This window comes from Dermacentor silvarum, chromosome 1 (assembly GCF_013339745.2).
Source record: "Dermacentor silvarum isolate Dsil-2018 chromosome 1, BIME_Dsil_1.4, whole genome shotgun sequence".
NCBI classification, from domain to species: domain Eukaryota; kingdom Metazoa; phylum Arthropoda; class Arachnida; order Ixodida; family Ixodidae; genus Dermacentor; species Dermacentor silvarum.
In genome coordinates, this window is record NC_051154.1 from 65,915,030 (window position 1) to 65,942,531 (window position 27,502).

The 27,502-nt window shown below is 44.3% G+C and overlaps 2 protein-coding genes across 2 annotated transcripts in view; both read left to right on the forward strand.

The window, feature by feature from the left end:
• LOC119443965 (paraplegin-like) overlaps window positions 1-27,502 on the forward strand; it is a 389,278-nt gene that overhangs the window by 256,656 nt on the left and 105,120 nt on the right.
• Window positions 1-27,502, forward strand: part of LOC119464710 (BTB/POZ domain-containing protein 17) — a 45,506-nt gene that overhangs the window by 655 nt on the left and 17,349 nt on the right. Inside the window, exons 2-4 of the mRNA XM_037725688.2 lie at window positions 14,832-15,064; window positions 18,466-18,714; window positions 22,064-22,251. Of these exons, the coding sequence (XP_037581616.1) occupies window positions 14,882-15,064; window positions 18,466-18,714; window positions 22,064-22,251 (620 nt within the window). The 5' untranslated portion in view covers window positions 14,832-14,881. The remainder of the gene's footprint in view (window positions 1-14,831; window positions 15,065-18,465; window positions 18,715-22,063; window positions 22,252-27,502) is intronic.

Genomic DNA, 27,502 nt, shown 5'->3' on the forward strand with positions numbered 1-27,502 from the left:
TTCCATGTTGCGGTTTGCTACCACACATAATATTGGAACAAAGCAGCTGATCATCCGTGAAATGCAAGTATACCCAGGTGCGTCGTCGTATGAGGTAGACTACTCGGTTAGAGTACTACGTTTGACAGCCGCGCAAACCGCAGTAATTCCTATAATGTGTGTTTATAGTTGACAAGTCAATTTTGCTTTGCGATAGCCTGAAAATGCGAAAGCTACGGTTTCAACCTGATTACTTTAGCTTGTGCTAGAAAAGAAAAAAAAAAGTGATACGTTTTCTAAATACACAGTAAAATGGTTTCGGTTCATTACTGCTAGTGAAGAACTGAAGGATAGACAGTTCAGCCAAACGAAATCGTTTGAGCTAAGCTTCAAATAGGTGCAATAATCTGCTCTGGTTGGTCTCGATCTCGTTTTGACATTGAACGTTTCACCGCAATACCCTGACTTGTAAAAGAAAAGGGGTTGTGGTTGCCCATCATTTGCCAAGTCTTTCTTAACTTGTGGTGTAATGACGGGACCGTTGGAATACGCAAGCAGCACTGCACCGATTTTCTGTGCCGTGATCTAATTGATTGATTTCTGTGGTTTAGGCGAGAGCTAGAGTGCAGTGTTCAACCAGCATTGTTAAAAGTAGCAGGATGCATGTGTGTGCATGACACTGTTTAGCAGCTTTATTATGGTATTGTCCTTATGATTTGGCCATTGTTGTAGTAATATAGAGCGGCCTGTCTTTTGTATAGAAGGGAACTTGTATTGAAAAACATTTTTGTGTTCATTGCATTGTAGAAACCCTCTTTCCACGAAACATACTCAAACATCTGAAGCTTTTTCTTTGTACTACTGTTGTTTCTTGCTGCGTTCATTTTCCCTGTATGCAGGTTTACTAGCTATATAGCAATTCTGTGGAAAGCGCAGTTGATTAGTCAAAGAAGGCAACAAACTGCGCAACGTTCAGGATATACCCGTGAAGATAATGAGTAACTATGTCCAGATTGGGGGAGACCTTAGGGACATAGATACAAATAAATTAGTGAAGACTCCTTAGTGGAAGCTAGTGATGTAATGAAAGTATGGGGACATTATTTTGCCCTCCTTCCAGGTATAGTACAGTTCCTCTGCACGTATGTTGTAGGCTTGCTTTTCATAAGACTGCAGTGAAATGCTCTGAAATATTAGAATAAAGCTGATTATTGGACTTGTTGGATACTGATACCGTGGTATCAGCCACGTGGAGAGCTGGCCACGCCTGAGGTAGCTTCATGGGTCACGCACTTGTGCATGCGTCGACTGACAACTGCAACACCTTCTCCTGTTGTTTCTGCCCTAACTTGGCAGCATCTGGATTTTATTACTTCAAAATATGACTTATCTACATGTGATTATGACAACATGATACAAAGTTGAAACCGAAACCAGAACTAGGTATACAACACAGCAGTTTCCTCCACTTAAAAATATCGTGGACACGGCTAACACACTTCACAGTATATATGGTCACAAAATTGTTCAGCCAGGCCAGAGGTCTGTAAGCTCGAGTTGTCCACGAACCTGTAGTCCTGGAGGAGGATCCTATTGGTGCTGATCGTCTGCTTTTTCTACTCTTTGTTCTGCCAGCTGCTCTTCATTGTTTGGCCAGCCAAAGTATGGCAGTGGACCATTGTGTGGTTCAGGCACAATTGAAACACCATCCTGTGAACCCATTGAAGGAGTAGAAGTTGATGCCGGTGCTGAGCCACCATGAGAGTAGCTTTGAGATGTACGAGGCATGCGAGACAATCTTGCAGCATTTCGTGTGCTGTGATCTCCAAGCACAAAGGCACTGGGTCCCTTCTGACCCACTATCTTCATATTTATGCTGCAAGACAAATCACCCTTCCTGGGAACGAGAGTCTTTTCGACCGTCATGAAATCATCTTGATGAAACTTCTTTTATCTGTCTATTCCTTACGAGTCCTTTGTCTTTCTCTCTCTCTCTTTCCCGGAGTTGGACTATCTCAGGTGTAGCTAGGCTTCTCGAAGGTTGTGCTGTGACAGCCAATTATGTCCAGCATAGTGCGCAGAGCATGACCGTGCAAAAGTATGGCTGGTGACACACCCGTTGTCGCATGTGGAGTGTTGCGGTTGACAGCACGGTACTGTAACACAGCTGTTTTGAGAGGTCGCTGTTCCAATACTGCCAGTTGCACGTAATCTTTGAGAACTCTGTTAAAGCGTTCAATTTGACTGTTGCTTTGAGAATGATGGATTGACAATGCAGCAGATACTTCAAAAACATTGCAGCGCATAAGACAAGGACACACAGAGAAACACAGAAGACACCGCATGCACCAGGCGCACTGTTGTCTCCTGTTTTTTTTTTGGGGGGGGGGGGTTTGTCCTTGGCCTCATGTACTGCAATGCTTTCTTTAAGTGATATTTATTTAACTCTGTCTTGCTCTTTGGATACCAAAAGCAGAAATGCGTAGTTATTATTGGCTTTGCAGCATTTTTACATCTGGGAAAAATGTGGTTTTTGGAAAAGTAAGAAATGGTAACCAAGTGCAAATTTCCAGTTTCTTTCATTTCATATTATGCTGTCTAATAAAGTGGACCTGACATTCTCTTATAACTTTGCTTAATTGAATAAAGCTATTATGAGAGGTAAACATTAAATGTTAAATTTTGGTGGTGATTGTCTTAAAATAACACTTCTTGCTGTATCAAAAGAAAAATGAAATTCTGGGGTTTTACATGCAAAAACCACAATCTGATTATGAGGCACTCTGTACTGGGGAACTCTGGAATAATTTTGATCACCTGTGGTTCTTTAACGTGCACATGTACACCAAGTGTTTTTGCATTTTGCCCCCACCAAAATGTAGCCGCTGCCGGAACCAAATGCGCGACCTCGAGCTTAGCAGTGCAACGCCATACCCTCTAAGCTATTATGGCTGGTTTCTTGCTGCATAAAACGGGCCAGGAAACTGCAGTAATCTAAATGGTGTAGTCAGATAAGAGGACTGTAGAAATTGCTGCACAGTATTGCGCATCACAGAAACCCCAAGCTTTAATAAAATCCTTAGCTGTGCCAATTGTCCTCGTGACCACGCACAAACAAACAAAAAACCTACATTATTGTTCTTTAGTTTCTTGTACCACTGTGTCAGACTGGTTCCATCAAATAGAATTATACAAGCAGTGGGGTTTTCCATGATAATCTGAGTAGGCCTTCATTTTTTGTTCACATTATGAAAAATGTGAAGCGTGTTTCACTTCGCTGCATTTTATTGCATGATTCATGTAACATTTCACTGTTTACTCATGGTCTGAAGAAAGTCTGGTTCTTAAACGTAATGAAATATTCTTGAACAATATAAAGTGGACAGTTCTTATGGCGCTGACCTTGAGTAACCTGCAGTAGATATCAAGGAGGCCACCTTATAGCTTATGGTTGCTGCAGTAGGATTGCAATAGTTGACATACTTAGGTGATAAGTTTAGTATATTGCATGCATGATATTCTCAGTGACATCAGAGGTACTTTGTTTTGTGAGAGGTAACAGGTTACTAGTGCTAATATGCATGTACTGATGCAAGCTTTGCTATTATAATCAGTACTGTTGATGGCTAAGGAAGGATTATACAAGGGAGGACTCAAAAGTAACAAGAATTGTTTTTCTAATTCATATATCTCTTTTTAAACATTACCATGCATTAATCACCTTCATAGTACTCTCTCTCTCTGGTGCAATAGAGTTGTCCCACCTCTTTATCTATTGTTGAAAACTTTTCAGCAACACTTGCATACTGATGCCCCTCAGTACCTAAGCCATTTTCTTCTTTACCTCCTCCACATTGTGAAAACACCTTAAGGTATGGTTTCAGTTTCTGGTCTGGTTTCAGCAAGGTGCAAGACATGGGGAGTAGGAAGGGTGAGGTAGCTTTGTCATCTGAATGTGGTAAGAAAGTGTTGCAGTTGTGCACAAGCCTGAGTTTCGCAGATTGGGCCGCTTTTGAATTGCACCACACAATTCCTTGAGCACTTCAATATAAATATGCTGGGGACATATTCTCGGACCATCACTTTCGGTGATACTATCACTTTCACATGACGTTGTGCTCAACCAGCCGATAAGCGTGCACTGAAAGTGATATCGCCAAAGTGACTGCCTGAGAATATGTCCCCTGGTTCTGACCATATGACACAAATTTAAAATGAAAAAGTTGTTTGATTTAAATAGTTTCCCCAAGAGGTAACAAAACTTGATGCACACACGTTTCTTGGTGTCTGTGATCGCAAAATTGATGCAGGTGGGGGTAAAGGCTCAAAAGAAAGCAATGCAGTAAGCAGACAAAACTTGAAACTTAAGACACTACTTGGCCAACTGATCTCCGAAGAAGATAGCATAATATGCATGCCACTTGGCAGGCGTCGATGTTAACTCTTCTTCTGCCTCAGTAAAAAAAATTCTCATTGTTTTTGAGTCCCCTCCTGTATAACAATGATCGGTGCCTCCAGTACTAAGTATGTATACACTTACCGCTAAATGGAAATTGAGGCTGTATTTTTCTTTGTCATGGTACCTAAAGGGGCCCTGAACCACTTTTTATCGAAGTGGAGAAATACATTTGAAGTGAAACTAGGCTATTTCAGAATCACTTTGCCGCAAAAAGTACTTCAATGCAATCAGCAGAAGCAGAGTTATTGGCAATCAAACACGGCCTCTGTTGTGCTCCCCTTCCTCCTTCAATGCCTTGCACTGCGAAGGCTACGGCAGAGTGGGGCGGAGCCACAACGCTCCGCCTCGGAAACGTCGCGTCAAATGTCATTTTGGACTTCCGATTTTGGTGCCTACGAAGCGCTAAACTTAAGCCAAACACGGTTGTCCTCAGCGAGCCGCAGTGCGCTTAGCCACTGGACGCGCTTGTCCTCAGCGAGCCGCAGTGCGCTTAGCCACTCGCGGTGGCCGCGGTGTAGCCGACCGCAGCGACCAATAGCAGCCATGTATTGGAGTGTGCTTTATTACGAAATAAAGCACACAGAAAAGAGCGAGGATCATGGGCTCTTTTGAAACTGGAGCGTTTGAGAGAAAGGTGACTTCGCGTTCCGCTTGCGAGCTCCACGGACCACGTACGACAGCAGAACTTGGCTGAGATGTTCATAACAGCGTATGCTACCCGCGGACTATGTTATTTCACGAAGCCCGAGGGGTGGTTCAGGGCCCCTTTAAGCAGATGGCCACTAGGACGAAATGGGGCGTTTTAGCTTGTAATAGCATATAAAAAAAATACTTATGTGCCTCATTTTATTGTAAAAATGTTACAACAGTCATGGTTAAAAGGGATGTGCATGCCTTCTAATAATTAAAATATTTTCAAAGAGATACATTAATGAATTCAGCTCCCAAGCCCATGTGCGAGCATTTAAAATAGCCATAGCTTTACCTTGTTTTAATGAATCGCATTGTGTGAGGCATAAAAAACAGGTGATAAGGATAATGTAAGCAAAAGATGAAATTACACAATGCTGCAAAATGGTAACATGGTGTATATTGGTTAGGCATGCCACACCATAAAGAAGTTCAAGAGTTCCATTGTATGTGCATGTATATACCTCAAAACGTATTTGTAACGGTGCTTCAGGACATGGCCTGCACAATGTTATTAACAGTTTGAATAATGAAAGCGTGTGCTGATCATCAGCTATGCATGGCCTTCACAGCGGATACCAGTAATCTGCCATGAACTCTGGTTGCTATTAGGAGATAGTGCTGCAAACACAAAGGCCGAGAATTCGAGCATCGCCTTGGCATTGATGGTGATGCTGAGCATTAAATGAGAAATTCATGTTATTTCATGCTACTAGACCATTCTTTTTAACCACCTGCAGTTTTTAGAGTTCTGTGTTGCACCAGGTATAGTAGAATTTATTAAATACACCAGGAATTATTTTGGCGACCACAGGCTACGCGAAAAGAGCTTGCTACCCATGTCCAGTCGTCGACAGAATCGTACGTCTCCTACCTACAGGAAGTGCTCCTGCTTTGCCGGAAAGTCGACGAGCACATGACCGAGGTTGACAAGGTGGGCCATATCCTAAAAAGCATCGCGGACGATGCCTTCAATTTGCTCGTCTATAACGACGTTTCTACTGTTGACGCCATCGTCAAAGAATGCCGCCGCGTCGTCCCACAGTTTTCCCGGCTCCCAAACACCCCTGCCACGTCCTCTTGCTCCGCTCTTCCTGCCACACGACTATTTCAAGAGAACGTCACGCGTATCGTTTGCCGTGAGATTGAAGCGGCGAGTCCGGCCCCCCTTCATCCATGACCCCTCGACGGTACCTTTGACCCAGCGGCCCCTACTATTTCCGTTATACAAGCAGTTGTGCGGCAAGAAATTGCAAACCTTGGCATCCCTACTGCCTGCTCTGTCTCCCGACCTGATTCGGCACCCATTCCTATGTCCACAACCTTTAATGATCAGTATTTCGCTCCCAGACCACGCAATCCTGCTGAATGGCGAACAACAGATGACAAACCGATCTGCTTCCGCTGCTACCGAGTTAGTCACGTATCCCACCGTTGTCGCACCACCTGGATGCCGCCGTACTGGAGCTCATTCCTTGCTCCTCGCCCATACGCCGACGCTCGGCGTTACTCACCTCGCCGTCCGTACCCTACTTCAGATGCCCCTGACAGCCTCTCCTCCGGGCGATCGCCGTCGCCTCAATGCCGTCGCTCCCCATCACCCCAACCTCGCCGCTTTTCCTCGCCAAACCGCCGGAGGGAAAACTAAGCCATGCAGCTCTTTGAGGTAGTGCTGCATCACGTTCGTCCTGTCCAAATCCTCCGTTGACGCTCCTCATGACCACGAACCTAATTGAAGTAGATGTAGATGGGGTGTTCCGTTCAAGGCATTGATTGATACTGGAGCCCAAGTGTCCATAATGAGCGCTAACCTATGTCGTCGCCTCAAAAAAGTTCTTACGCCTGCCATCACTCGAGCCGTACGCGTCGCCAATGGCGCCACTGTTGCCGTCAGTGGTATGTGCACTGCTCGCGTAGCAATTGCTGGCCGCCAAGTTCCAGTTCTGTTCACCGTGCTGACCAGTTGCCCTCATGACCTAATCTTCGGGCTCCACTTTCTGACGACGCATTCTGCCCTCATCGACTGTTCCACTGGTACGCTGTGCCTCGAGCTTCCTCTTCTTTCCGACGTCCGCCCCGAACAACCGAACACCCTCTGCACTACAGCGTTTGTTCGGTTACCTCCAAAAGCCCTAACCTTCGTCGAATTGGCCTCAACGGCAACCGTGCCTGATGGCGACTATGTCGTCGCACCTATTCGTGATGTCCTCCTGGCACGCGACATATCTGTGCCACACTTTGTCGTTACCCTTGCTGCTAATCGGATGTGTCTCCCTGTTATCAATTTTTGCTTGATGAAGCAAGTGTTACCTGAAGGCATAGCGGTGGCCACGCTCCGGTCAGTGACAGACGACCACGTCACTGCTTTTGCCGCCGACGCGTCTCCAGATCCTCCTGCTTACCCGCACGATGCCTTGAACCTCGACGGCCCATTACGTCCCATGGTCGCTCCGGACCTCGCCCCTGACCAAGCAGCCGCCCTATATCGCCTTTTGCTTTCCTACCGCGACATATTTGACACTGACAATCGCCCACTTGGTCAGACGTCCCTTGTTAAGCATCGGATAAACACTGGTGATGCTGTTCCCATTCACCGCCGACTGTATCGCGTGTCCACGGCAGAGCGGCAAGTTATTCAACAGGAAGTAAACAAGATGCTCGCCAAAGGCATTGTTGAGCCCTTGTCGAGTCCTTGGGCGTCGCCGGTCATGCTCGTCAAAAAGAAAGATGGCATGTGACGTTTCTGCGTTGATTACCGCTACCTAAACCGAATCGCTAAAAAGGACGTTTACCCTTTACCACGAATTGACGATGCTCCTGATTGTCTTCACGGTGCCAAATACTTTTCGTCCATTGACCTTTGATCTGGTTATTGGCAGATTTCCATCGATGAGCAAGACCAAGAAAAGACCGCTTTCGTCACTCCAGATGGCCTCTACCAATTTAAGGTTATGCCGTTCGGTTTATGCAATGCCCCCGCCACGTTTGAACGGATGATGGACTCTCTGCTTCAAGGTTTCAAATGGTCAACTTGCCTTTGTTACCTCGACGACGTCCTTGTGTTTTCTCCTACATTTGAGACGCACCTTGAGCACGTCGCAGCTATCCTTGACGTCTTCCGCAAGGCTGGGCTTCAATTAAACTCATCGAAGTGCCACTTCAGGCGCCAAAAGATTACAGTGCTCGGCCATCTCGTCGATGCTTCCGGAGTACAACCCGAACCGGAGAAGGTTCGAGCAGTAACGGCTTTTCCTGTACCTCAGTCTGTCAAAGACGTCCGGAGTTTTGTGGGGCTCTGTTGTTATTTCAGACAGTTCGTGAAAGATTTCGCAGCAATCGCTCGACCACTCACTGAACTTCTGAAGAAAGACGTGCCTTTTACGTGGGGTTCCCCTCAGGCTGCCGCATTTTCACGCCATATCATGATTCTGACCAATCCACCGATCTTGGCCCACTTTGACCCATTCGCACCTACAGAGGTCCGAACCGATGCCAGTGGTTATGGGATCGGCGCTGTCTTAGCACAACACGGACGCGACTGCGTTATAGCCTACGCTAGCCGGCTCCTGACAACTGCAGAGCACAACTATTCGATTACCGAGCGCGAATGTCTTGCTCTCGTCTGGGCTGTTTCAAAGTTCCGCCCATATTTATGTGGCAAGCCCTTCTCAGTAATCACGGACCATCATGCGCTGTGTTGGCTTTCGTCGCTCAAGGATCCTACTGGCCGGCTCGGACGTTGGGCCCTCCGACTACAAGAATATCCCTACACAGTGACGTACAAGTTGGGACGCAGATTGCCTCTCTCGCTACCCAGTCGAAGACCCGACCTCTACGTCTGAGCCTGACACCGACGCCTGCGTTCTCTCTGTTTTTCCACTGGTCCATGTCGCCGACGAGCAGCGCCGTGACCCGTCCTTGCGTATCATCATTGACCGCCTGGAATCTCCACTTGCCGACAGTTCCCTTCGCTTATTCACACTTCAAGATGGTGTACTCTGCCGCCACAACGTTCACCCCGACGGCCCAGCATTACTCCTTGGGATCCCTAAACACCTTCGCTCGGCTGTTCTCCACAAACTTCACGACCTCCCCACTGCCGGTCACCTCGGTGTGTCACGTACCTACAACCGGATCTGCTGATGCTTCTTTTGGCCAGGGCTTGCTCGCTCCGTTCGAAGATACGTAGCTGCGTGTGAGAAATGCTAGCGACGCAAGACACCATCGACGCTCCCTGCTGGGTACCTTCAACCAATCGACATTCCCGTGGAGCCATTCTTTCAGGTTGGTTTAGATTTACTTGGTCCTTTTCCTCTTTCTACCTCTGGGAACAGGTGGATCGCTGTGGCCACAGATTACGCCATGCGCTACGCCATCACCCGAGCGCTCCCTACAAGCTGCGCCAGAGATGTTGCCGATTTTCTTCTACGCGACGTGATTTTATTACATGGAGCACTGCGAGAACTTCTCACAGACCGTGGCCGGACATCCCTGTCAAAAGTTATCGTGGACATCCTGCAGTCCTGTGCCACGAGGCACAAGCTATCCACGTCATACCATCCGCAAACAAATGGCCTCACGGAGCGTCTTAACCCATATATTCCCATCACTCGAGTCGTACGCGTCGCCAATGGCGCCACTGTTGCCATCAGTGGTATGTGCACTGCTCGCGTAGCAATTGCTGGCCGCCAAGTTCCAGTCCTGTTCACCGTGCTGACCAGTTGCCCTCATGACCTATATGTAGGATGCTGAAAATTTTTGAAATAACTCGAAACATTTTTTTTGTAAAAAAGCTAGCACCCCCACGTGGGTGTTTCTGAGGCCCTGCCCTTCTCGCGTGCAAGTCTTGGTTAGCATGGGAGTACTCCTCGCTACGTGCTTTCAGTCGCAAAATTGTATTTCCGCGTGAGCTTCGATGAACGCCATGTCGCGGAAGAAAATGCAAATGATGCAAATGAAATATAAATTAAAATGATTATTGATGGTTGAAATTTTTGTCAGTTATTCCTGAGTAATTGAATATGCTCTGAAAACAATATCATTGTAATATATGCAGAAGTTTTTTGTTTGCAGTTGGTCAAACAGCGGTGTCCTATATGTAGGACGGGTATAAAAGCACAGTTCAAAAAAAATTTTTTTTGAATAAAAGGTATGATTCTGCTTTCTGAGGTCCCAGAAGCAATTATTACGGGAAAATAAATCACTTTCCTTAATTTCCCCAAGTTCGGGCATATATGGGTTAATCACATTCTCACAGACATGCTCGCGAAGTATGTCTCTTCAGACAACACTGACTAGGACCTCGCTCTACCGTTTGTCACCTTTGCCTATAATTCCTCGCGTCACGACACAGCTGGTTATTCCCCATTTTTTCTTCTGTTCGGCCGAGAACCAGCACTGCCCCTCGACACAACCCTCCCTGTTCACGTGGCACCCACCAGTGAATACGCACTTGATGCCGTTGTCCGCGTTGCCCACAAGCAAGGGAAATTGCCCGTGACCGCCTTCTGAACTCCCAAGAGAGTCAAAGGCGTTTGTACGACTGGCGACACCGAGACGTGCACTTCCCGCCTGGTTCTTTGGTGCTTCTATGGTCTCCGTCGCGTCAGGTCGGCCTGTCAGAAAAACTGCTGTCTCGTTACGTAGGCCCCTACCGAGTGCTTCGTGCCGTGACTCTGTTACCTACGAGATCGCCCCTGACGCCCCATCTGCTTCCCAGTCCAGCGATATCGTGCACATTACACGACAGAAGCAGTATCACCCTCCTAGTGATGACATTTAGACGCTCCGGGACGTTGCTTCTGCCACCGGGGGATTATGCTACACGCGTGTGGTATTTTATTGTTTGAACGAGGCGCGTGGGCGCCATCACTCGAGAAAAGAAGAGGAACGAGCTGGGCTCATGCGGTGAATCTAACCGGTCAGCGCTGCAACCGCTGTTGTAAATACAACCTGTAAATAGTTGCTCGTCTTACTGACTCGTCCTTCGCGTAACAATATGTCACAAGGTACATGTTTGCATATTCATCTTTTATTTCCTAGTGCCCACCACACTCAGCTACAGAATCATGGGGGAAAAAAAAAACATTAAAAAAATTATGCACTTACTAGACTAATTTATTACATATATAATAATATTGTACAATATATTTGGCCTGTGAAATTGTTTGACCTCGTACATTCTTGAATTAGAATAGATAACTCTGGCTACTTATTGGTATTGGTACTCTAGTATTGGTAGAGTTGTATGTCATTTCATCCATAGTATGTCTAATTTCCTGAAAATTTTCTTTGGCTTTTCTGTTGTTAATATCCACAGATGTTTAAATGTGTGGCATAAATTTGAGTGTAGTGCATAAAATTGATTAACTCTTACACTGCCACTCCTGATATAGCTCAGAGACCCACTCTTAAACACTCCCTGCTACTCTTGAATATATACTGATTTCGTGCTTCTCCTGAAGCGACTCATAAATAAAAAATATTGAAGACCCATTGTGCCATCCATGGAGTAGTCAGCTAGATGCATAGAACTTGAAGAGTACCATATTTATTGTAATCTAGGCCGATAGCTAATTTCTTTAAACATTAGTTACGAAACTCCTAGGTCGGCTTAGATTTTAGGATTTCTTTAGGAGCTGTCTGAATTGGAAAAATGGCATGTTGACTAATGCTAGTTCTAATAGACAGTACTCCAGCCAATACTATCTGCCGCCCAGCCTCGCAGTACTACAGCTCACTGTGACAGTGCACTGTTTTGACTGTTTTGACTGCCTTGAGTGCATGCAGTGTGTGCACAATTCTTTTTTTTTTTCTTTTTAAGTTCGGTTTCGCTGAGATGCTCACACAATGGCACTGAGCAGGCAGTGTCAATACAGGGCTGCCTATCGCGAGCTGGAGCAAGTACATGGCTGGCGCTTAACATTGGTAATAAATGTAATATTCTTTTTGTGGCTGTTGTCATTTACCATTATCTTGGTCGGCTTGCATTCAAGGATTTCCTGACCTTCCGAATCGGAAGAGTTGGCTTAGAATCAACACCAACCTGGGTTAGAGTAAATACGGTAAACTTCTGACACTAGCTGGAGCACAGCGGCAGGGCAGCCATGGCAAATTAGCATGGCAGATCCATCCAAGCTTTGACGAATCAGAAAATTTATGAAGTATTGGTGAATTCTGATTCAGACAAAAGCAGTGATGAGGAACCAGCTTCTTTGTAGCATAATATGACTGCTGAACCAATGCGCAATAAAAAGAAGTAAATGCCACTGGGGGAGGAGCAGCTCAGAAGAAAATCTGGCTGTCAAAGGGTTAAAATGTTCAAGAAAGAATAATTTAAGCGGATTTCTTGTTATTATATGTGAGAGCAAAAAACAAAAAAAAAAAAAGAAATGGGGACATGGTGAGGTGAAGGGGCCTTAGGAAGCTGAAGCTTGAATGAAATCTTTAAGATATAGATGAACTGTCAAATTTTCCATCTTATCCTGCTTTTTCCTGAAAGGTAAAAAACAACACATCTGGTCCCACCTGGTCAACTCAGTCTTACTTCAAAAGTTACTGCATTTCCTGTCTAAAATATCTTTTTATTGAGCATCAGTAATCAAAATGAACAGTTACATTTGATTTGGCATCTTGTCCTGTTCTTTTCTCAGAAGCTAAGTGCTTGCTGCAGCTAAATGCTGCAGTAAGCATATGTTCACACTCTCAGGAATACAGTGAGCAAGCTCTTTAAATGCAAGGCAGGATTAGAGTCCCTTTTTTAATCACTTTTTCAAGGTCCACAGCATTACTGCACATATGTTACTTCATTTCCACACCTGCTGATCTTGACTGGCTATACATGTGGTGCATGGTGGCATTTGTTGCTGAGCACTGGGGCACCTCCTCTTTGTGCCTTTGCTATCCGTAAAACCATTTCATCAAGTGCAAAGAGCATGCATGGCATGGTTTTGTGGGAGAACCTCTCCTGTATTCTTGACCTGTCACTGTCTATAATTCCTCAATTATGCATATAGTATACTGCCACATTCCTATCAGCTTCATTTCAGCATGAGCGTTTTGGTTACATTCTATTTTAAATGCGTAAGCATTTCTATGTCGACTCACTGAGGGAAACCGTCGTTGACGCATCACGCGGGATGCTCAGAAACAGAGTGTCTTACCCAGTGGGCTTAACACCCACGTTTGCAGAAGGCGAATATATCTTATCCATATGGATGTGTTGTACCGTGTTGCGTGTGACAGGTAAGCAGTCAATGAGTTCATAAGGAGTGATGAGGGGTTATATGGGTCTGATCGCAGTTGATAATGATTGGATGCAGATGGATAAGGTGCTAAAGAGGGATAAAGACTTATAATGGTCAGAGCGATTCCGCTAAGGTTGATAACAACTGATAAGGGTTGATAAGGGTTGGATCAAGTCTGATAAGGTTGATAACACCCAATAAAGGTATATAAGGGTTGGATGCAGTCCGATCAGGTTGATAACAACCGATAAGGGTTGATAAGGGTTTATACAGGTTGGATCAAGAGCCAAAACACATTACAAGGTCAATAAAGCATACATTTAATGAACCATCTACTGCTTCCTCAATTGCAGTAAACAACATATGTTGCGTCATATACGGGGAGATGAGCAAGTGGCACAATGCTTATGCATACTTAGACAACTCCAGTAGAGTTTCTGCATAATTTTTTGAGTATGAATGTTGGCAATTGTTTGGTATAATTACTTGAAAGTTAAGAGAAAAAAAATGTCTGTTGAACCTGTGCATCCATTGCACAAAATGCTGCACGAAGACAGTACTTTAATGTGTTGATTTGGTCCTATCTACAACAACAGTGAATTGACTTTTTTTACCTATTGTATTCTAGTTCAGCTCATTCACATTATTTTCATGCATGTTACTAGAGATGATTTTAGCTTTTACATGCTTTGGAAAGCTTGATTTTTCCTGCCAAGCACAAGCTGAGTGTAATTATAAGTCACATTGTGGTTTTTGTTCATACATGACATAGCAGGAAGAGATAAAGAAAAGTGTGGCCAAATGTAGTTGTAGTGCTGGCAATAGGGAAAAGTGGTGCTCGTTTTATTAACGGCTGTTTCCCATAGCAGAAACTTGGCATAAGAGAAGCACAAGAGCAAGGAATCTGGGACGGGCTGGATAAAGAATATATCAACTTTGGGTCAGAAAGTTACCCTGAGGGGATAGGACTGCTTTATATAGTCTGATGAACAAGTGCCATCATGCATGCAGTAGCGATGAGTCTTTCTCATTCCAACATTTCTGACCTAGATAGCTGTTTAGTAAAAAAATATTTCTGTTCCTTTGACTTGAAGGAAATGCACAATAGTGATTGCATGTGGCACAGTGAAGCATTTCTTGTGAAAATTTTGTTCACTACCTTGTTCACATAAATGAATGTTATTGAAATTACACTTCCTTTTAATAATGTGTCGAAATTGTCACATAGTAAAATAAAAAGGGAATCTTTGGAGCACTATTTCTAAAATAGTATGATTGGCAGGAGGTTACTTTTTCTATGGCAAGGTACAGGGAAGAACTTTGAACATTTAGAAAATCACTTTATGAGCAGTTTGTTCTGTCTCATCACATAGTGCAACAGCTGAACAATAAACCATCAGTAGGAAGTTTTGGCAAGGTGCCTTATCTAATCCCTCTGGCTTATGTTTTTCATTCAGCACATAGCCGTGGACGTTGGAGAGCTGCGTGACTGGCACGCAGGGTGACAATGGCGCACCGAGATGAGTGCACCACTGATCACGAGCAACAGTTTGACAACTCTTCAACGGTCTTGGAGAAGATTGCTGGCCTGTATGCAGAGCGTCTCCTCAGTGATATTACCTTGGAAGTTGGTGGAAAGCAGTATGCTGCACACCGGCTGATCCTGTGTGCTTCCAGCGATGTTTTTCAGGTGAGTTCCAGTCTTTATTAGCATTCATGGACAAAGATTTGATTGCAACGTTGATGTGTTGACATGCTGAGCTGCATATAGCTTATTCACATAAATAAATGTGTGTGTGTGTGTGTGTGTGTGTGTGTGTGTGTGTGTGTGTGTGTGTGTGTGTGTGTGTGTGTGTGTGTGTGTGTGTGTGTGTGTGTGTGTGTGTGTGTGTGTGTGTGTGTGTGTGTGAGAGAGAGAGTGAGTGAGAGAGAGAAAGCAGAGATGCTAGTGCTGGTGAGGGAACTTGTGGCACAAAGACTGCAGTGGAGGCGACTGGCTTTCTTAAGACTCAAATGCATAGCGTGTTTTCCTCTTCCACCTTCTTCTTTATGTTGCGCACACTACATTGGCGTTGGCAGTGCACCATTCAACACCATTAGTGCTCCACCTAAACTGTTGTGCCTTGCCTTTCGAGCCACTTTGCTGCCATGATCTGTTCATTGTATTTATTTTTTTTGCAAAGTACTCCTCCCTTAGCTCTCAACACATAAGACAGCCATCAGCTTTGTCACTTGTATATTGAATCTCATGTATTACACACTCCAATAATACATTGAGTGAAACTTCGTTACAGTGAAGTTACTGTGTTTACATGATTATAATGTTGAAATGGACGTTGACAAATCAGAAAATATTGTAACATGAGTGAAGAAATGCATTATGCAGTCGCAGATATCTGCCTAAAATGAGGTGTTTTAGCATAGTGTGATGCATGATCCATTACAGTGATGCATGGCTGCACTACACATTAATGCCACAGTGCTCGGTGCTCCAGGAATGTCTGCTCATTTTTATGCAGCGTTCATAGTTTTGTAAATGCTTTATTTAATCCTTAGCATAATTTTACACAAAAAAAGGTATGGAGAGAGAGACAGAAGAAAGGGGAAAGGCAGGGATAATTGCTATGCCAATGGCCACAGGTGCATGAACGCAAAGCAGGGTGGCAGAGTGTTTCACAGTATGCCAGTGGCTGGGAAGCTAGTTCATAATTGAATTTCACATGACAGTGGTCACTGATCGTCACAAAAGACAATTTAGACAATGTTACTCTAGTACCCATTTATTTTGTGTGGTAACCAACCTTCATCTTTCTTGCGCTAAGTACTGTAGGATGCAACAGGGACGAAACGAACACTGGATATGAAGTGGACACGAAGTGACACAGGGGAGTGCAAACTACCAACTGGTTTATTGTCAGATCATGCCACAGTATTTAAAGCACACAACGCAGCATTGCAACTGCATTAACTATGGTTATAGCAGATAGTCTCAGATTGCATTCTCATGTTTGTGGTTGTTATTACTCTATCGGTGTGTTCTGTGTGTGTATGCATTCCTTGTGTAAATGATTTCAGAAGCGCAAGAAAAATGAATGCACACCAACTAGCCCAATTCATAGCTCTTCTAAACTAGCCTTCAGGTGATTTTACTGCGAACACAAGTTATGAGCTAGGAAATAGGCTGATTGTGCTCAATAATGTAACCACCGTTGTTCGGTCGCCAGAATTCAGAAAATGATGCAGTGGAAGGCACTGTGCTACTATTGTGTTTGTTACAAGTTCCTCTATCAATGTGCCTCTCTGGAAGTGCTGTAGAAAGGCTCTAGTTGAACATAACGTTCCCGGGTAAACCTTTTCAGTTGAGCATATCAAAAGATTTGGTTGTACCAAGTGCACTGTTGCCCCCTTTCTCTTTTTTGTCTCTCTAGCTTCCTCGCTGATTCACTTCACCTTCCTCTCATTGGCATTTGTATTCATCCCAAGACATGGAGAGGCTGGCTTTCCCGCAACGCTCAGTTGTGTGGTGGTTGAGCTTGTTGAATTTTGAAGTACATAATCGGGTGGAAAAAAATTCACATTATTATTATTATTATTTTTTTTTTTTTTTTTTTTTTTACAGAATACTGCAGGCCCGAAATAGGGCCCAAGCAGGAGGGGCAAAAGTACATAAAAATATATCCAAGCAACGCGTACAAATATTTGTATATAACAAGATCATATACATAGCAACAAAGAGGACTAATAATTGTAAAAGCAGAAAAATGAAAAGGAAAAAGGCACGAACCGTATAAATATTAGTAAATAGCAGCATCAAGTGCAGGGCAATAAAGCATAGCAACACAATGATATATAAAGTTGTTTACGCACTTGTAACACAACCAAATTGCCAAAAGCGTGTCACACACGCAGATACACACACACAAAAAAAAAAACATTTTACAAGGCTGTTGCTGCAGCTGACAAGACACACGATAACTGAACCCAAGAAAACAGATAAGTGTAGGTATAAGTTCGCAGTACATTAATGCCAGTGATGTCAACAACTTATATGTTCTAAAAAATCAGCATTTTATAACTGTGAAAAAGGTATGTTGTTCCAATCTGTTATGGTGTGTGGAAAGAAAGAATATTTGAATATATATAGAAAGAATATATATGCTTGGAGTATGGTTTAAATGTAACATGGTCTTTCAGTAGCACGTAATTTCACATAAGAATATGCTGTTATGTATGTGTAAATATGGTTATAATTATAAATACTGTTTGCTCTGTCAATATCCTATATGTATCCTGTAGAATGCTTGTATAGCACAAATTGCAGAGCAAAAATTAATTACACTTCGGCTGCTACAACTATAAAAGTTCTGAACATAGCCCAATGAAAATTTTCATGCTAAATGGAAATTCCGTGAGCTATGTATGCTCCAAAAATCATTTCTCTTTATTGTGTTTTTGCCTTGGCATTTAAAAATAGATATTTTTTGCTATTGTTAATACTAGTGGCACAAAGTGCTTTGCTTGGCATATAGATTGTTGTGTCCTAAACTGCTGTGCCATCTACAGTGTTCTACTTGCACTAATTTTCTTATTTTTCTAATTTTGGTCGCAGTGAAGATGCACTCCACAGAAACCCTGTTTGTTTTAGTACATATATATTAAACCTGAGTATGGCTATGTGCTCATTAAATATAACTTTGATTATGCAAACTAGTAGCATCAAGGTTCACTGATATTCATATCTGGTCAGTGTGTTGTGTAGAAGAGGTGTATTGGCTTTACAAACATTGTGAAATACAGAGTGCACATGCCAATAAAGTGAGACTGTCATGCTAACTATGGTGACATAAGAGTGTTAGAGTGAAACTCTCGTGTAAACTACGGCAGCATAAAAGTGAGCTGGTCATCATTTACTGCACCAGCCAATGTCCTGTCTGATGTTCAGCTGGCTCTTGAGCAATAGTAGCCTTTTTTCGTTAGCTGCTAGCTTACAGGTGTATTTGTGTCTAGTCAAGGGCCGCAGGTAGCTACTACATCAGCTTCAGTTGCTTGGCCAAGGATCTCTGTGTATACAACATGCTGTCCTTGTACTAGGTGATGCTGATGGACCCCAAGTGGAGCTCCAGCAGGACATCACACATTGAGCTGAAGGAGGAGCCCCTTTGTGAAACTGTTTTTGGTGACTTCCTTGGCTATCTGTACACTGGCCGCATGCGTGTTGACCACTTGCGTGTGCTGCCATTAGTGGCCCTAGCCGACAAGTATAATGTCAAGGACCTCATGCGACTCTGCATCAGCTACATGGCTCACCACATTGTTTCTGCTGCCTACCACAACCAACTGGTGAGAGTTACATGCAGCAGTTAAAATTATTACTGCATCATTTTTTTGTCTTGTGTTGTGCACTTCCGTAGTATAAGGCACACTGCAAGTACAGCAGTGCAGCATTTCATTTATTAATTCATGGCATTTTATTGAACAAACTTACCACGATGGGTGTTACTTGTCCCACGTTATCTTTAAATAAAGGTTTTCTATCTGGCCGGCAACGGGCAGTATACAGGTTGACCCATGTAACTTGAGCTAAGACTTCAAAAATGAGGGGCACTTTGGACATGAATTGAACTGAACGTATAGTGTTTGCAAATGCCTAGAGTACCTTAGACTATTTTGTATTTTTGCTATAACTAATATTATAACTAATACCTAATGACATTTATTACCCAACTTATTAATTAATGTCTTAAGACCGGAAGTGTGATACTCATTGTTGTAGAGCACCTTCAGAAACCACTTAACAAATTGTTTTCTACACAATGTGTCTTGCGTAGTTCCTTTTTCCGTCTGCCAAAGAAAGCCCTCGAGATACTAAAAAAAAGAACACGTTATGGGGCCCTTGTGCAACTGCTATTGTGCTGCACTCAAGTGTGCAATGGGTGAACAAGCACGGCCGCAGCTCGGCTGTGGCCACAGGAAAGTGACAGAGCGTTACGCCAGTTGTAGGCATCTGGGCCTCCGGCTCTTGTCACATAACAGCGCAAATGCATGCTACTGGCCGAGCACTGCAGAAATGATAAAGCGTCCAACACTGCAAAAGAGAAGGCAGCAGCTTTTTATTCTATTTCAAGGAAGGAAAGGGTTGCGCGCGTGAGAACGATGGAAGGTTATTACTACTACAATCATTTGCCCATTGGATAAAAATGACCTGATAAGTTTCTACGTCGGATGAACTCATCCAAACGAGAGGGAGAGCTAATTTTTACAGTCAGACTGCGGCCGTGCTTGTTCACCCATTGCATGCTTGAGCGCAGCACAATAACCGTCGTGCAAGCATCCCATCACATGGTTTTTTCGTATTTCATGGGCTTTCCTTGGTACGCGGAAAAAAGAACTACGTGAGACATATCATGTAGGAAACAATTTATTAAATGGTTTTTGAAGCCACTCTACAGCTTTGTGCATCACACTTGCATTCTTAAGCCAATAATTAAAAAGCTGGATAATTGGATAATAATTGTAATTAAATAATTAGTTATGGTGAAAATAAAAAAAATAACCTGAGTTACTCTAGGCTATTGCTAGTATTTCAAAACGCTATCCGTAGTTCAGAAAATGTAGTATAATTATTGTCATGGAGTTTTTTTTATGATAAGTTTGCAGAGAACATTAAAGAGAATCTCATTGTAGATAGCACAAGACCTCGAAGGAGAGGTCAGGTACTCTATATCTCATCAATGGACCTTTTCAGAAACATGCAGCGTCATGCTTTTCCCCTGGTGGCGTCTTTTGCAGAGAGGGTGTGCTGGGCAGCTGCCGTCATTGCGAATGTGAAGGCACAGTGCAAATTCTTCATTTTCTTTCCAAGTTTGGTGTATCTTTTATGGTTGTCGGTTGAGAGCTGCTAGTGGGCATATTGCGGAACCTTCAGTAAGCATTTTACGATTATTTAATCTGCCTTAAGCATGCCGCAGAAAAAGAGAAAGGTGGCAGGTGAACATGCTGTGTACCCGGCAAAATGTTCGATAGGCAACCACAACAACACCAAAGCTTAAAAAAGGAAATGTCGCGGCAGGGGGCTTATATAGCTTCACCGCCTAACCGTTGTGTAATGTATGGAAGCATACAAGGTGTGTTTGTGCGAAAAGTGAGAATTGTGGACCGCCAATCTAGTACGCGAACACCTCCCAACAGGCTCTGGCAGCCCCAGTCCATGGACGGTACCTGAGATCCTGTGCCATATGCTTTATCATAATCTCAGGTGCTTTTCTGAGGCCTCCGTTTGCCCTTATTATTTTTATTTTCACATGCTAAATAGTCTCGCAAAAATACATAATTGTACGTATTGCGGTGAAGCTTAGAGCTTAGATAAGCCATTATGGAACGCATACAATCGCGGAAAAAAGATTTGGCACTTACCGCAGCTCCATTCTTGCTCAAATTTTGCAGAGATCACATTTTACAGCCTGGATCATTCACTGTAACACTTGGTTTTGTTACTTGCCTAGTTTGTCAAGACAGAATTGCGAATTTGTCTTCGTCTGCACCTCTCAGATGCACCGCCGAGAAATAATAGAAGCGAATCTCAAAGGCCATGCTCTACCGTATTGCAGATGACGGAAGTGACATAGCCACCATGTTTTAGACATTATTTAGACATTGAAAGCTTGCTACAATTAGTTGCTTGGTTTGTCAAGAACAAAACTATGAACTTGCTTTCGTCTGCACTCTTCGCAGTTAGTAAAGTCTGAAATGTGCCTTTAATGTCACTTCCACCGTCTGCAATAGGGCAGCAAATGGCCTTTGATATTTGCTTCTAATAATTGCTGCGGGATGCATCCGAAAGGTGCAGACGAACACAAATTCGCAGTTCTTTCTTGACAAACTAGGCAAGCAACGATGACAAGTATTACATTGAACGAACCCGGCCGATAAATATGATCCTTCTGCAAAATTTGAACAAGAACGGAGCTCTGGTAAGCAATTAATCTTTTTTTCTATGATTTTAAGAGAAAACGCATGTCCCTGTATAAGACCCTTGCCGACGGTACTCCCAGTAACAAACAACATAAAAAAAGTGTTGACATACATCATTTTCCAGCTCTGACGTACGATGAGCGAATATTTGTACATATGAGAGAGAGAGAGATAAATGAGATGGGAAAGACAGGGAGTACATATGAGAAAAATTCAGGCTGCTTTCACAGCACTTGCTGATCTAAAACAGCAAGAAAACGCCTGATGTTGCTTACACCCATTACAACCTCCATGCAAACACATGGTGGTAGCAGATGATAGCGGAGCTGACAAGCTTTCATCTGGGCTCTTCAGCGGGCTGCTGTTAATGGCGCACGTGGCTTTCTGAAAAGGTCCATAATGCATGACAGTTAGCCGACTTGAACTTGTTTTTGTGAAGTGGGATGCAAAAGTACTCATTTGTGCATGACATAGCGACTTTTATACACTGAGCAGTACTGAATGTGAGCATGATGCTGACGTCTTTTTTTTTTTTTTCTTGGCCATTTCTGTGTTGTCAGTGTCTGGTATATCATCCTTAACTTAAGAGTTTTGTGGCTCTAAGGGTGATTCCGCTAAACTGCTTTTGTTTTTACGCTTAATGCAACCATGTTTACAACTTTGGGCCGTGAGGACATATACTGGCAGTTGATAATAATCTTTCTTCTTTGTTTCTTAGGTCTCCTGGTACCGGTACACTCTAAACTGTGGCTCTACTGCAGTGCACAAAGCATTTAGCAACTTTATTGCCTGGAATTTTGAGCTTGTAGCCAACACAGAAGACTTTGGAAACATTGAGCTGGATGTCCTGACCTCATTTCTGCGTAGATCAGATTTAGTCATCGCCAGTGAATTTCAGCTGTTCAAGTAAGTGCTTGTTTTGAAGCTTTGTAGCATGCATATCAGGACGATAGGCGATACATTTGAATTCTCCTAGGTGCCCTAGATAAGTTATATACAAATCTGGTGCATGCTGCATGGATGTGACCAACAGGAAATCGTTGGCATCTTGTACATGGTTGGAAAATGTTGACTTGTTCATTAAACATAATCCGGATGAATGTACCATCGTGCTCACTATGAGCTACAACGCACGACCGCTTTGCCACGCGCTTTCGCATTGTAGCTCATACTGAGTGTGATAGTACTTGATGTGTGGGTACATGTCGGTTAGGCAGTTTCAATATTGAAAAAGAAAGCCTTGTGGCCCTTTCCTTGTCGTACCTACTGACGTATAACACAGAAAAATAATTTAGACAACAATGTACAAAACTCTTTAAAATTGTGAACCTGAACTCTTCTCACCTGGGTAATTATAGTACCATTACTGCCAATAATGAGTTCTGTGTGTCCAGGCCATGGCTAGTGTCCTTTGCTTGCTAGAAAGCAGCGTTGTTCCTCAGCCCATTTCAAGTCATTTAGTTCACTTAGTGCAATCATCAGTGATTTTTTTTTTCTATTTAAAACATTAGGCATAGAGAGATGTAAATTGCAATAGTTGGAGTAGGGCAGTGTTGCATCTCATGGTGTCATAGTTGAAATCTACTTGTACTCTAAAGCAACAGCTACTGAGAAAGTGTATTTGCATTAGCGTCGACATTTACGTGTTCAGTGAGCCAGAGTGGAAATTTAACAAGGAGTGCAGAACCAGTTTTAGTTCGTTATGTAGCGTTTTATAGCGCAAAAGCAACTCAGGCTATGATGCGCCAACCACAACAAAAACCAAGATCCAATTTTGATGACGGCTAATTGGACCTACATGGGACATAGTTTTGTTGTCTACTTGCACAGATGAATTTATGGCTTGACTATGCAGTACAAATGTGGCAATCTAAGCTTATCTTCATACTTCATTATTTTATTTAATGAATTTAACTCATGTTACAGTCGAATCCCCCTACAACGAATGCCGCTACAACGAAATTTCTGCCACAACGAAGATTTCCCGATTCCCCGTCAGCTGCCCATAGAAAGTACAGTTAAACCTGCTTATGACGAACCTCCATATAATGAATTCCTGGATATAACGAAGTTTTTCTATACCCCACCGTTACTCCATAGAAGTACACTTGGTTTCAGATCAAGCCATTGATCAGCTTGCTGTTTGAAAGACTGGTGTCCTTGGCTCATTTATTCTTGCTGTTATTTTTATGAAGTCTCAAAGATACAAGTACAGTGTAAACCGCTTATAACGTAAGTCGCGGGAGTCGCGAATATCCGCACTATAAGCGGTACTGCACTATAACCAAAGCAACAATTTTCAAGGCCCGCACATATGCAAAACATGTGCACCGAGCCGCCACGCATATGCGACAGTCGAGGAATGTGGCTAGAACGTTTGCATTCAATTTACAGTCGAATCTCGTTAATTCGAACCAAATCACGCGGCGGCGCCTCCGACCGGCATTGCTCCGGCACCACCATAGAGTAAAAGCTTAGGGGAGACCCCTCAATGTCGCGCGCGAACTAAACAAAAAAAAAGAAAAAAAGAAACGTGGCGGAAATTTCACCCTCTCTCAAATGGCAAGGTCGCTGATTCTGCGTTGCGCTGGAACATGCGTGTACGTGCCGACGTCTCAGCCACGCTACCGTAGCCACGTGTATGAACCCTTCTTTCTCCTTTACGCTTCCTCTACTTTCTAGTCACGTGTTGACCTTGCACGCTGCGGCTACGGCGCAGAGGGAAGCAGTGGCGCTGTCCCAGGCCGGCCAACGTAACTGCCCACGCCGGTAAACTCCGCTTCCCGATAACGGCAGAAAACGAAAGTTCGGGGAGCTGGCGCCGGGCCGGCTGGAGCGGCGGCGCCTGCACGGCCGCGAGCGCGCACGGTGACAGTCGAAATTGAGGGAGCTACGAGGGAGGGCGAGGGGAGCCACCGAAGCAGCGGAGTTGCCGAGGCGAAATCCGCTTCCCTGCCGCTCTCCTCCCACACATTCCACGGTCTCTGCGTGCGCCCTTCGCCGTGCTGTGCCGGCGCCGCCCGCTCCCTGACGTTTTGTTTACTGCCGTTATCGTGAAGCGAGCGTTGGATGGCGTTGGCAGTTTCGCGGCCCTCGCTCGAAATTGGCCACAGGCCAAAGCCTGGGGTAGCTCGATTGCAGTCCGGGGCAGCAGCGCAGACGATGTGCAGGTGACAGCAAACCAGGGGTAACTCCGCTCACGCTGCGTACATTCAACGCACTTGACAAACACTAAAGTAGTGCAAGGGAAAGGAATTCTGCATACGCATCGCCCACGTGGTACGATGTTCAATTCGGACGGCAAAATTTCGGGTGGCATTTCAGATGCTAAGTTCACATGAACAAAGCTTACTTTCTTGAGTCGAACGAGTAATTTCAATTGGTGCGAGGCGGACTAATGAGGGAAGCAATGTGCGACACCTCAACACCACGGTCCACCAGGTTATGTCCCTCAACGTGCGACAGGCGGCTTTGTAAAGCCTTAGGCCTAATGCGTCGCTACTTTGACAACAACCGGCATCCAAAAAAAAAAAAAACATCACCCAAAATGTGCACACAGGCAGCCGCGAGGAGACATTAGCTCTGTGAGGTGGTCCTACCCCGCTCGGTGCACACAGCATCCGAGTTGACGGCGCCCACCGTCCCAGACGGTGTCGGAGCGCCCGGTGCCAGGCCGCAATACCAGTCAGCCCGTAGCGGCACCCATGGCCCGCGGCCACCCGGCTCCCTGAGCCGCGACTTCCGAAGTCAAAGAGATAGAAGAAGCTATTTACATAAGAAATTCGGACCACCCACGAGGCTTCCGTACTCACTCGCTTCAGGCTTGCCAATTCTCCGCGGGCGCTAGGCCTCGCTCTCCCAGGATGCAGACCACGTGGCTCTTGTACCGACGAGTGTACAGTACTTCAACAAAACACTCGCGAAAAGGCTTAGCATGTTGAAAAGTTCAAACACGCTACAGCAACTGTCGCCTCTCTCAAGAAAGCACGCCGCCGATGCTAGCGATCAAAATCCACGCTAGGACTACGTTTCGATTGAAACAAAGGTTGTCTCGAACCGAGCAAAACTGTTAAAATTATCATCCGATGCCCCAAGAGGTCCACGTTGGGCAGCCAGATGTGGGGTCTCACGCATGCTCTTGGGACAAAGGAACGACAACACAGTAGTGCAAACAATCAAAAGGGCATTTATTGCACCTTTCATACACTAATGCACACTAGCCGAATTACAACCAATAGAACATTCACATGGGCGCGCGACAAATCAAGTAAGTCCGACTCACCACGACCCGATAGCGAGCGAATACGTTCGCCCCATGCAATGACACCATCGCCTAGTCGTTCACGTGTTCGTCCATACCGGTGCCCCGCTCCGAGCCACGCGAGAAGCGTGGATCGGCGCACGCGCGGGACGTTCGCGTCACTTACCGATCTCAACCCAAAGAGAGCGCCTTCGACCTTTTTCTCCCAAGTCACCCCGCCGTTCGGTGGCGTTAGCATCGTGACACTCGCGCCATCTCTCGCAATGCGCCGCAACCACCACGACCGCCGCTGGCACTTAGCCACGCGGTGAAGCCGGATTACAGGAGACGCGTAAGAGTCGTGCATCCCCTCAAGTGCTATGGGAAAATCAACGGGAGTCTGAAAAGACCGCACTATATCATGTCCTGCACTATAAGCGGTTACGTTATAAGGGGTCTATACTGTATAGCATAAGTATGCTTGCTATATAAATGGAATGAAACAGTTTCATTGAATTTCATTGTGCTTGACAAATATATGAAGGTATTGACGAACCACTGGTGGACTGGTGGATTACAGCAATTCATTTGAATGCTGATACTGTTGTTAGCTATTCTTTTTTTTTTTTGCATTTTGTGAATAAATTAGTGCCCTGGATGGGTCCTGGCAGAATGATGCATTAATGACCTTTACAATATGGTATACAGCATGTCTAGAAAGCTGATTTTGAGGCACAGAACATATACAGCTACACTCATTTCATCTAGGTACTGCACCTTTTTTGGGGAAGCAAGAAATGTGGCATTGTTTAGTTGTAGACTTCTCATGCTGCAGGCTGTTATCTGTGCAATCATACACCCACAGTGGTGGCTCTGTGGCTGTGGCATTCTGCTGCTGGGCACAATGTGTTTTTGATCCCCGCTGTGACAGCTCCATTTTGTTTGAGCAGAATGCAAGAATGCTCATGCCCGGAGCTTTGTCTGTGCCGTGAAGAACCCCAGGTGGTCAAAATTAATCCCAAGCCCACTACTATGGAATCTCTCTTAGCCACTTTGTTGCTTTGAGACATTTGAACCTATCCACTTAATTATGCAATCACATTATGTGGATTATGGCTCTAATGAACTTATGAAATGCTGCCTCTGACATTGCTTGAAAGTCACTTTTATTCACCTTTGCTTTTTTGTCTTCTGTTAATGTTGGTTTATTAGGCAGTTTTATCACATAACAAGACCCCTCTTTTCATGATTCTTCTTTACTGTGGACAGTGTGTCATGTACAAGATACTGCTCTTATGCAGCATGCATTACTATGTCAAAAGGCAAACAACAACACTTAGCAGGATCATGACAAACTTGTTAACAATGGAAGTTTGGGTAACTTTTCACTCTCTTTATGGTAGTTGTGACGTACACCACTTTCTGGCACTTTTACTCTACGTTGGAATAGTGATCAGTGCACACAAATAACATTGAAGTTAGTGGAACTACAATCTGATCGTGAACAGGGCCATGATTTTGTAGCGATGCCTTACGACTTATTCTATACTAGTCTTATCATCCACCGCTCACGGCCAGCTGATCTCGTTGGTAACACGAGTGGACCGTCGCTGTGACCACTGACGAAGCGCGATAAGCGCGAAAAGGCATTATTACCGGAAAGGCATCGCTACAAAATACCGGCCCAGTTTGCCAGCACGCTTTCTGTGTCTTTACTGCAACCTTTCTTGAACCCTTGTTCCTGCCTCAGTTCTGTTTCTTATAATAACAAGCACATGTACCCACTCATAGTCTCAATAAATTTCACTTCAGTGCCAGCAATTTATTTGCATGTGCAATTCCTCCTTTGTTTTTTTTTTCTCTCCCTCTTTCTCCCCCTCTCATGTACTATGCTGCTGCACATTGTATCGCTGGCTT